We start from the raw sequence: 12,423 nt of genomic DNA on the forward strand, positions 1-12,423 counted from the left end.
TTGTTCGTTATTAATTGAGGTAATAATCTATATGACACATGGTTTTATGAAAACATGAGTACCAATTTGCAAAGGTTGTTGATCCAAATATTTTTCACTGGTGGTGATAATGTGAAACTTCTATATATAAGGTTCAATTAGCTTCTGGGGAGATTGACTACTAACTCATGTTTTAAGTTAATGTAATTGATATTATTCTTAGCTAATGAAGTTTTTCTCCTTCACTAATATGTTATGTTGCATATATTTGTATATTTCAAAACCTCAATTTTTTTTTATTCTGACTTTTGCATAGCAACAAAAGATTTTTAAACATGAATCCATTGAGAAAAACTATGCTTTCTCCAAGCTATTGCATATGTAGTCAAATGAAAGAGTTGTTAAAAATAAATAACTACATATGTCTCCTTTACAAAGTAAGTCTAGTCCTCTTTTAGCACTGAGATAGATAAGAAATATTATATTGTTTCACTTCCTGCTAGCAGCAACAGAAGTTTTAACAATAGAACCAAATTTCAACATGGCTGTGTCTATCAGCTTGAGAGATTCAATACTATCAATTGTTGCGAAAAAGAAGTCATCTTTCCTTTCATTATTGCTGTTCTTGCACATTTCAAATCAAACTATGATGCTTTATATTTTTTATATGCATTTTAAAACAGCAGGCATTATATTCAAATAAATTATAATGCCATGTGATGTGAAGTTTTGAAAGAAGTCCAATTTTTTTATAAGCAGTAGGTATATATCAAAGAGGAAATTGCATTACCTGACCTAAGGTCTCTTTAAATGACACATAAACCCCTTCTAAATTTTATGATAAACAGTAATCTCCCTCAAGCTCTTCTACATTTAGCATCATTTTAAGATAAACACTAACTCTTCGAACATTCAGCCTGACAACATCGGCTTACATAACAGCGCCAGCTTGGCTCTTACATAACAGAACCTGAATTGTACATGTTGTCATAGACATAGTTCATCCAATTTACTGATTTAATGAACGCAAGTTCTATCTTCCATTTGGTTCAATTAAATTGTATCTACCACAGTTACATGCCATGTTCAATTTGGTTCAAAATTGCTCAACAAAATTGACAGTAAAACATGATCGTATCCAGTGTGTAAATATGGCACTAGAAAGATGGTTGCTTAACATGATTTTTGATATACGATATCAACCATAGTAACATGACAACAAGCAAATTGGCACCCTAAACACGGCAGCAGCCATAATTGGCAACTGATAGCATCATGAGAACAGATTCTTATCCTAAGATAGCAGCAAATAAAACCATCAATTGTTGTTAAAAATAAACCAGCAATTGTTGGGATGGATAATCCAGTAAACGGACGAAAGGTTTGACATTTTTCATACTATCTCTCGAGTCAGACTAACTTCTCGAGGTGACTGGGATCTATTTCAGAGGTAGATTTCTCCCCCCACCATGTCGGTGAGGAGTTCAATGCAATTTTCCTTATAGCAGCAAGACATATGCTGTAGACACTACCATTTTGAAGTGATCAAACATCATAAGTTGCTTCAAAATGTAAAACCAGACATATGCTGTAAGACACTACCGTTTTGAAGTGATCAAACATCATAAGTTGCTTCAAAATGTAAAACCAGAAATTGCTTCTCAAACAAACAATTTTCCTCAATACACATTAAGTAGTTTATGGAACAGACATTAACGGTCTATTCCATAAACTTGTTTCCATTTAACATTTTGGTCCCTAAAATAGTTTCTTAAGGTTTTAGCCGTACAGTATGTTGTCCGTTTACCTTTCATGCAAGTGTAACTATCAATTCCACAACACAACATTGAATTAACGAATTTCAGTCGAAAGTAAGAAACTAATAAATTAACCACACTCCACCAGTAATAAAATTCCAATGGAAATCCCCAACATTACCTACATTTTGATAATTCTATCATACAATAATTCAATCCAACTCAATTTTCATTTTTTTTTTTGTTTAAGATAAATTGATAATAGTAATATATAGATTGTAGCTAGTTACATTACATGAATTAACAACACAATAATATTTGAACGAAGATTAATACAATTCTGAAATCAAACATATATATATATATATAATACCATGGAGAGGTTTTGATAAAAAGTTATGAAACGGTTTTAGCGGTGGTGGATGCGGCGGGAGCGGGAGTGGGATTGAGTGGTGCTGTGACGGCGTTGTTATCATCGTCGGGATCATAATCTGGATTGAGATTACGATCTATAGCTTGACGACCTTGTTCAAGACAAGGTTTACATGCAATCTCGATTGTGATCCAACCTAGTATAACTCCTACCACTGCTATCACTGCGCCTGTGATTGCTCCCATTGCTTCTCAATCTCTCTCTCTCTCTCTCTCTCTCTCTCTCTCTCTCTCTCGATTTGATTGATTCAGTTTAATTCAATGATGCTCTGTTTCAAATGGGCCACATATTTTTGGGCTGAACAAAGGTTGGGGGAGATTCTTTCAATTTTGCTCTTTAGGCCTTATCAATTACTCAACATCTCCCCATCATTTCAAGATATTTACTTTTGTCACTTTGCTAGTTTCTCGCGTGCCCTACAAAAAAACAGCCCTGTGTTTTATTTCTCATTTTTATAATGTCCGCTACTTAGGTACCGGATTCTGTGTCTGCCAAGTAGCGAACAAAGATATTTTAGTAATTTTATAGGGCACACGAGAAATGGGGTAGAGTGACAAAAGTAAATCTATCTTTAGAAAGATATTTTGTTGTTGTGTAAATCATATTAAAAGATAGTTCTTCTGGTCATAATTATAATTATAAGTAAAAGTTTTCATATTCATTAAATAATTGATATTCAATGTATCTACATTAGTTATTCAATGTATATGAAAAATAAACATTTGTTTATAACTATTGCTCAAGAGAATTTTTTTTTAAGGGTGTATTTTTCTATGTGAGCAATAGGGGTGTTCATGGTCGGTTTTTCTCCAAAACCAAACCATATCCATTTATAAACCATTTATTTGGATTAGGATCCAAAACCAAATCCATTTTTTATTTAAAACCGGTTACTAAACTAGTTTTAAAATTTAGTTATGGTTCTATAACTAGTTAAAATTATAAATTGGATTTTAAATTGGTTACTTATCAAATTTGATTTAAAACCGGATATTTCTTAAATTCAATTTTAAATTTTATTACTTTTCATTTTAAAAAGAAAAATTTTTAAAATAAATTATATTTTCTTGAAATAAAAAATTTTATTCTGTGTACTAAAAAATACTGATATTTATTTAAAAAATAAAAAACATTAAAAACTCAGTTTTTTAAAAAAAACTTAAAATAAAAATTTAAAAAATAATTACTGATTTTTTTAAAAAAATAAAAAATACAGCTTTATAAAAAAAAATAACACTAAAAGCTTATAGAAAAAAAAACTAAAAGAAAATACTGATTTTTGTAAAATATAAAAACATTAAAAAATCAGTTTTTTTTAATTTTTGTAATTTATTATTTATTAAAATATTAAATAGTAAAGGGTGGTGGTTGGTGGCTGCCGGAGCACCACCGTTGGCCACCGTACCGGCCTCCGGAGGTCTGCCGCAGGTCACCGGAAAAACCAACATCCGCCTCCGTGTGCCGGAGCTCCGCCGTACCGGCCGCCAGTGGTCAGGCGTTGACCACCGGCCCTCCACCACAAATTTTAAATATTAATTAATTTATTTATAAATAGTGAATTTAAAAATTTGGGCTTTGGGCCATTTGAAAAATTGGAGATTTGGGTCATTTGATTTGTCAAAACAAAAAACACATTAGGTGTTTGAAAATTTGGTTTTGAATATAGATCTCCGGTTAAATAATTGATTTTCGTATTTTGATAACCTAACCATATATTAATGAACCGGTTAATTTTATTTCAGAATTAACCGGTTTTTTGGTTTTGAATGTGAATATTTAGTTGTGGATTTTAACTATAACCGATTATTCTGTGTATCCCTAGTGAGCAATGCATATAAGAAGAGCATTTGTCAGATGATATAATCTCTTTTCGAAAGTATACTTCTAAATAGATTTATAATTTCAGAATGTTTGCTTAAAAGCTTTTATTTATATGTAATTTAGATTATTGAAAGACATATTTTAAAGTATATTTTGAGATGAGTGATTTGGTCTAGCACATTTTGAAAATTATACTCCCTAAAAACGTTAGCTGCTAAAAAGCTAGTGAGCAATAATCCGATGCTACTAGTACTACCAGCAGGTTAGCCGGTATACTATAGAGTGTTCTATCAAAATCTAGGTTACAAATGCTCTTGTTTCGGATGTGCTATTCTACATCGAATTAAACCTCTACAACTCTAGAAGTATACTGTTATTAATTATGCTCCTGCTTATTTCCAATCTATTGTAGTACTAGTAGTTCTTAATGTTGGTAGTGGTGTTTCTACTTATAATTAAGTTAGTACTAAATTTTTTGCCTCTTTTATAAAAATAAAATAAAAAATAATAGCCAGCCTATAAAACTACTAAAAAACATATGGGTAAATAGTGTCATACCCCCTGCAAAATAGGCGAGTTTTGCGTTACCCCTGCAAAATATTTTTTTGAGATTACCCCCCCTGCAATGTCAAGATTCCTTGCGTTACCCCCTGGCTCAACAAGTGGGCATATGACATGGACGAATCTTGACGTGGCATGACACGTGGAAATTAATTAATTTTTTATTTATTTTTAATTGTCAACTCAGTAATTATTTATTTTTTAATTAAAAAAAATTAAAAAAACTTTTTTTTTAAAGGAATTTTTTTTTTACGGTAACTTTTTTTTAAAGAAATCTTTTTTTTTAAAGAAACTTTTTTTTTTTAAAAAAACTTTTTTTTAAAGAAACTTTTTTTTTTAAAGAAATTTTTTTATTTAAAGAAACTTTTTTTTTCGTTCCGTTCATATGCAGCGATTGTTCTTCGTTTTCAATTTCAATTTGGGGTTAGGGCAAAGCGATTGTTCTTGCGTTACTATGTATTGCAGTTTTTTTTTTTTGTTACTCTATTATTATTAGTTATTATTATTATTATTATTAGTTTTTTTGTTACTATTATTATTATTAGTTTTTTTTTCATCTTCGTTTTTTTTTTTGTTACTCTATTATTAGTTATTATATATATAAGAATTTTTTATATATATATATATATATATATATATATATATATAATAACAACTTTTAGTCAAAAAAAAAACTTTCTTTTAAGTAAGTTCATAAAAATATAACAATTTTTAAGTTTTTTTTTATTTTTTTAATTAAAAACCCACATTAATTAATGAGTTGACAATTAAAAATAAATAAAAAATAAATTAATTTCCACGTGTCATGCCACGTCAAGATTCTTCCATGTCATATGCCCACTTGTTGAGCCAGGGGGGTAACGCAAAGAATCTTGACATTGCAGGGGGGTAATCTCAAAAAAATATTTTACAGGGGGTAACGCAAAACTCTATTATTTTACAGGGGGTATAACCCTATTTACCCAAAACATATTGAACAACTTCAAACTTTTCTCAACCGACGAAAGTGAGTTTGATTTCAAGTTTCAACTACCAAACTCATAATTTGTGCTCACCAACCAAAAACCAATAATAAGAGAAGCCAAACTGTAACTAACAAGAACAGATACTTCTTCAAATAATGAAAGATTTCCCACGTATAGAACACATCATCAATCTAATCATAACAATAATTGCATCGTGCATTTAAACAATTTTGTCCAATTTTTAAACTTGGATTTTAAATTTTTTAAAACAATTTTAAAAGTTTATCTTAACATCTAAATCAATGATTATCAATCAATCAAAGATTAAATGATCTATATGAAATTCATTTGCACTCTATCCAAATCCATATCCTTTGGTCTATGAACTAAATAAAACCGTAGCAGTCACCTAAACCTTTCATTGCACATTTAAAACCAATGATGAATTGGTCCAAGTGATAAGGATTTTAGTTTCCTTAGACATGTGGTCAGGGGTTCGATTCATGACTCATGTTTCTGTGAACTTAATATAATTTATGTGTATTAGTTTCTGTAAATTTAACTCGGTTAATAAAGATATCTCGTTATATATGCAAAAATAAAATCAAAATTCAAACCTCGAATACTCTACTTATTCATGAAATTATAACTACTAAGCTATTTAACAAAAAATAAAAAATCAGGTGTATTATATATAAAAAACAGTAATATTGTTAAAATATGTTATGTTAGGGGTGGCAACATAATTCATATATATACCATACCATTCATTCAATCCATCCAAAAGGCTATTCATCTATTTTACATTAATAAAAAATTAATAGACCATAGAATGAATGGAGTAATTAAACTACATTAAAACTCATCTAATCCATCCCTTTGTCATCCTAAAATTATCTCTGCATTTCCAATTTACAATTATAATAATATAATATTTTATAAAAATTATTGACCAACTCCAAGTGATACATGCTTGTTCAAAACACCTCTTGAAAATTGGGAACTATTTTTATTTTTATTTTTTGACTTAGAAAATTGTGAACTATGTTGAAGTTATTTGAACAATAATATAGAAGAATCAAAATAGTAGAGTGTGGTCTTTGAAGACTCAAGTGTCAATCAAATATGTTATTGCTTAACACACAATCTACCCTTAATATGGGAATCCCACAAACACATTCTAGCCAATATGTACACAATCTACCCTTGATATGGGAATCCCATAAACACATTCTAGCCAATATGTACACATGTTAATAAAGCCTTTCACAATTATAATATTGGATCTTTTATCATACTATAGTCTCTTAAACCTTGACCAACAATTTGATCTTGATTTTTTAATTACATGACAATTACTAAAGATGTTACTCATTCAAGACCAAACACACAATTGAATGAACCTCAAATTCTTATTTGTCAAGTGACATGCATGAGAATTTTAATGGCCATTCAAATTGCACAATAGCACTGTCAACATTTCATTGTGGTAGTCTCTTTACCTCTCCGAAACTTGTTTGGATTGACTTATTTGAAGCTATCTACTGACATCAGTACTTGTGAAACTGTTTGGGATTATATCGACCACGGTGGAATTCCAATATCAGGAGCTAGTACTTTGCTATCTAAGTTTGCAGTGAAGTAAAGTGCAACTGATGAATTTATAAGGGAGAAGGTCCATACAATTATACAAACAAAGAATTGTGATCTTGCTTTAATCCTTTCAAAAATTGCATCTAATGACTAATATGGCTTCATAAACAAATATATGTAGAATTTCTGATGTTAGAATCATTACATTGAAACATTGATCAAGGAGAAAACATCAAGATAATTGTCAATGTACAACTAACATTTCCCAAACAACTACTTCTAATAGTAACACAGCAACTCAAAAACCGCTTAAATTTACCTTCACATAGCTATTACAAACTTTAAGACCTCTAATAACTACTATATTTAATTTACAAATTATTTAAAAAACATTCATAACATAATATTACAGAATAATGAAAAAAAAAACTATGCAAATAGCACCTGAGAGCTTGAAGGAGTCAGATCAGATAAACTTTTGGGCGCGTTGATTACGTGCCATTGAACGCCAAAGTTCCATTTCCCTTTGCAATTTTCTTTCAGTTTCAGTTTAGAGATATGACCGACAGCAACCAGAAGATTTCGACCTACGACATAAATTTGAGAATCGAAAGCATTCACTGCAAAAGGTTTACATATTTGCTCAGGCAAAGGGGGGCCTTCTATGGCTTCCCAGGAATCGGTTTCCGTGTCATAAACCTTTAGCTTCATTCTTTCGAGCTCAGAAACAACAAATAAGTTGCCATAAACAACAACACTTGAACCAGTCCATCCTTCTCTAAGTCCAACAGCCATATTTTCCCAATTATTGGTTCTTGGATCGTAGACCTGTCCTCTCGGAGAGACATAAAAAGGCCATAACCAGCCTTCAGTTACAAGAAGTTTCCCATTAAGCACTGCAGCATCATAGGATGCCATATTAGTTCCCATGTTGGCGATAGCGCGCCAATTCCCACCAATCGGATCTAATACCTCAGCCGAATCTAGCTCGTAAAGATCAGTACTATTTCCACCGGCTACATAAACCAACCCATCAATTACTCCACTGGCGAAAAACGACCTTGCACTGATCATCCGATTCATCACGGTCCATCGATTTTTCGTCATCTCATATTTCAAAACCAAGTCAAGAGGACAATCAACGTCAGAGACCAGGCCACCACATACATAAAGAGTACCCTCACGAGGAATCGAAACACACCTAAAACCATGAGGACAAACCTTATCCTTACAAGGCATTGTAGGGATGGTGTGCCACGAAAAGTGAGTTAAGTCAAGAACCTGCCATTGAATCTTCCCAGTGCACTTATGGTATGCAAATACAAAAAGCCAAGGATCTTTCAAACCCAATTGCTTCCTATGAGTAAAAAACCTCTCTTTATTACCAAGTAACATATGCCATCTCTTGCATACAGCCCTACAAGACGAATGACTCTGAACCGGTAGACGAAGTAGACAATTGAGTGCAACATCATCAGGTAAACCCGGTATTAAAGGTTCTTCTCTTAGAGAATTATCTAACTCTGGTGATGGATTTGTTAAACTAGATTCAACCACAGCTAACCTAAACTTAGGAGATAGTGTCATTTGAGGATCACCTAGCTTATGAACAGGTGCTTGTTGAGACGAAAATCTAACACGCTGCATCTTTAAATCTCAAAATACACACCTAAACCCTTAATAACAACACTAAAACCTATTAGTTTCCCAAATGGATTGGAATAACATCAGACCAAACAGCAACATCCAAATTTTCAATCCAAGAGATAAGAATCTATTCCAAATTCTCCTAAAATGATTCCCTCACATTTTTTATAGCAAATAAAAGGAATCTCTAAATCCTAATCCACAATAAAGAGAAGAAGCACAAATTCCTCCTCCACAATGATCTAAAAGCAGATAAAAAACAACAAATTAATTCCCCTTAAATATTCAACTTTAATAAAAGTGTTTCACTCATAAAAAATGTTGTTGAAACTTGGAACCTACTTCTTCATCAAAAGCTAGTAACTTTACCATTAACCAAGACTTAGGAAACAAAAAAAGTGTAATTTTGCACCAATAGCAAATAACTCAATTCACATGTCTTCAAAAAACAACACCCCAGAAACAGTATCAAATAAAAATCTAAACTTTATATGAAGACAACAGTGTGGAAACATCAAAAGTACTTTTCTGAATTAAAAGAAAGACAACCCTGAATTTATGTTGATGTTAACAAACATTGAAGGCTAACTAAAACATAGAAAAAAACAAGGAAAAGTGAAGAGGTAAAAAGAAACAAAAAAAAAAAAACTTACAAGAAGCAAAGAAAGTGGTTGGTGTGTAAGTAAAGATGAGATTGAATTGAAGGTAGTGTTTGCTTTTTTGGCTTCATAACAAAGAAAACATAAGATAAAGACTAGAGAGGAAAAGGGTATTTGATAATGATGACGATTATTGTTTTTTTTTTGTTTGTGATGAGAAAAATAGAAAATAAAAAAAGATTAAAGATTTGGTTATCTTGTGGTATATATGTAGACAGTAGAGCAGATATATGCAAAGAAAACCACGCGCTTTTTGTGTTATTATCAAATGCAATTTGCAAAGGACTACGACATAGTAGCGATAACTTATAAGCTAACTTATAGCGGATAAGTAAATTGATTGAATTTGTAGTGTTTAATAAAATTAGTGGTTGAATTAACTTATAAGTTATAAGTATGAAATGACATGAAAAAGATATGTCTAATTAATATTTAATTTTTTTCAAGTAAGATGATAGGGGTAAAAATGGAACAAAATATGATAAGCTATAAACTATAAGCTCATAAATAAGCTACTTGAAAAATAAGCTATAAGCTAGTAGAATAAATATTTTCGTTTTTGTGTCAGTAATTTAGAGTTCAGCCACGAGATAAGTAAAGTTCGATCATTAAAAATTGTTTTTATCGAAAATCAAATTCTGATTCTCTCAAATGAGATTCGTCAAGGAAGCTCATTAACTACATTTTAATAAAAATAAAAAAGTAAATTTATTAATGAAAGGATTTGCTTACAATTTAGCCTTCAAATTTCAATTTGTATTGACATCTCCTCAATCCAGACCTTATTTGGGTCAGTGAGAGCCGATTGGGCCAAACCACTCCTTTACCCCTAGAATTTTTTTCATCCCATCCCCTAGTTTTTCTTTTCTACGCATTTTCATTTTTGTCTATAGTAAAAACTTCGAAACGCATTTTTCGAAAAAAATTCTAGTTTAAATTTGTAAAAAATTTGGAAAACACATTCCAAATTTTTTTCTAAGGCCAAAAGAAAAATCGCAAGAAAATATCGATCCACAGGGATAATTTTCGCAAGTGAACGAATTACCACGTAGTAATAAAAATATCGATCCACAGGGATTGTGTGATTAAACTAGTCTAATAGTGTTCATAAACATTATGCAAGAAATACACATAAATTGGGGGTATGTTGAGTGATGAATTGTTAGAAAACGTGCTTTGATATAATGGAAAAGCGAGGTAGAATCATCGGAATCACCTAGTCTATAGCTAAACCACATGCAATCTACTATATCATACGAATCTACTCAAGTGTTCACAACTGGATCAACAAATTAGTGAATCGCAATCTCTTGTCAAAATCCACTCTATTCGTTGTCGATACTCCCCCGATCTCTCGGGCGGAAGCTACCTACAACGAATGATATGAAAGCGCGTCGATCGTTCGCTACACTCTATGTCTCAATCTCTCGACCGGAAACACTCGAGTGCTCAATGCAATTCAGTTCAGAAATTAAATCAATACTCTCGCACGTGACTTAACTCGACATCATTACAACACTAATGAAGGATTATAAAGCATTAAGAATAGATTTGCATTGAGTAAACACATGAACAGAGTACATTCTTACATATAGCAGATCACAATTGATTCATCTACATCCTAGACTATCCTAGATCCTACCTCCAAAAGAAGCTTAGATCCTCATGTTGCTTCGTTCGCGTCCTCGCTTCAACTTCATGGCTTGAGAATCCATGCTATTGAGGTGCTCGGAGCTATCCTATGGAGTCCTTGATCTGGATCTTGATGCTTCCAAAATCAGAGAATAGATGAATATTGCCGAATTTTCCCCCTTAACAGAAAAATGCAGAATCCTTATATAATGAACGCAACCACGCCGCGCGCCAGATCTATCACGCCGCGCGTGGTTGCACTTTCTTCAACGACGCCGCGCGTGTAACGGTATCACGCGGCGCGTGATCAAATCTGAGGTCTCTGATCTTCAACTCTGCCATCTTCACGCCGCGCGTGATAGCTCCACGCCCCCGATGTAGTTGTTCCTCTTCTCTTCACGCCGCGCGTGGTCAAGGCTACGCCGCGCGTGACCAAGTCAGAGAGCAATCCAATTCTGATCAAAGCTTCACGCCGCGCGTGGTAGGCATCACGCCGCGCGTGATCAAAGTGAAAACTTGGCTCCCTGTGATCTCCATCACGCGGCGCGTGATGGGCTACGCCCCCAGCGTAGTGAAAATCAGCAATTTCCTGCAATTTTTCCTGTTGTCTTGCAAAACAAGTAATCAAGCTTATGATTAGATTTCTCTTACATTTATTGCTTAAAACCTACTAAAATGCATTTAACGTTGCTAAAATAGGCATGGATTAGAGAGTGTGACGATCCGTCATCACAACCCCAAACTTAAACCTTTCCTTGTCCACAAGGAAACAACTATTACCTCAAGCTTTTGTGTCAAGACCTTGGCATTTTCCTTAAATTCACTCGAATCATACATACGTGAGAATCACCTGATGATCAATGATCCACCTGCAAACAATGCTCAATTGCACAATCGTTCCCGCAAGACATTTTCAAGTAATTCACACTTTTCAACCAAGGCTCTAAGATCCCATCACACTACTCCCATACACTCATCAGTTTTGGTAATTCACTCAAATCAACACATCAATGCAAGTCAACAATAAATTTGCAAGTAGTCTAAGAATTCATCCGGTTCACTTTGTGCACACACTTTAGAGGTCTTTTAGGGTTATAACGTGGCTTGGCTAGGGTGGATGGTGACATTTTGGGATAAGTAGTAGAAAAACTTGGAGTTAGATCTCCATAAGGTCAAAAATTCATAAACCAAACCCTTATTCTTTTGAAACATAGTGGACTAGAGAACATTTTCATTTCAACACACAAGTTTGCAATTCTCTTTGTAACTCAAGGCTATCACTTCTATTTGGATGTCTTTTCTCTTTTGCAACATTCATTTCTTGTTTTTTTTTTTTTTTTTTTCTTTCATAATGATTAAAGCCTTGCAACTTTTGA

The 12,423-nt window shown here is 32.7% G+C and overlaps 2 protein-coding genes across 3 annotated transcripts; both read right to left on the reverse strand.

Annotated features, from left to right (window-relative positions):
• Window positions 1-1,859: 1,859 nt before the first annotated feature.
• Window positions 1,860-2,457, reverse strand: LOC123898301 (outer envelope membrane protein 7). The gene has a single exon (XM_045949222.1). It carries the CDS (start codon window positions 2,352-2,354, stop codon window positions 2,133-2,135), a length of 222 nt encoding a protein of 73 aa, XP_045805178.1. The 5' UTR covers window positions 2,355-2,457; the 3' UTR covers window positions 1,860-2,132.
• Window positions 2,458-7,285: 4,828 nt separating this feature from the next.
• LOC123897733 (F-box/kelch-repeat protein At1g30090) lies at window positions 7,286-9,592 on the reverse strand. Of its 2 annotated transcripts, none has more exons than XM_045948477.1 (2): window positions 9,410-9,592; window positions 7,286-8,998 (listed from the first exon to the last, which is right to left on the reverse strand). In XM_045948477.1, the coding sequence occupies exon 2, from the start codon at window positions 8,754-8,756 to the stop codon at window positions 7,539-7,541; it is 1,218 nt and encodes a 405-aa protein (XP_045804433.1). In that variant the 5' UTR covers window positions 8,757-8,998; window positions 9,410-9,592; the 3' UTR covers window positions 7,286-7,538. The 2 variants fall into 2 exon arrangements, with proteins under 2 accessions (XP_045804433.1, XP_045804434.1); XM_045948478.1 differs by having other exon boundaries at window positions 7,286-8,785; window positions 9,410-9,585.
• Between the last annotated feature and the right edge of the window lie 2,831 nt (window positions 9,593-12,423).

Source organism: Trifolium pratense, linkage group LG7 (assembly GCF_020283565.1).
Source record: "Trifolium pratense cultivar HEN17-A07 linkage group LG7, ARS_RC_1.1, whole genome shotgun sequence".
Taxonomy (NCBI): domain Eukaryota; kingdom Viridiplantae; phylum Streptophyta; class Magnoliopsida; order Fabales; family Fabaceae; genus Trifolium; species Trifolium pratense.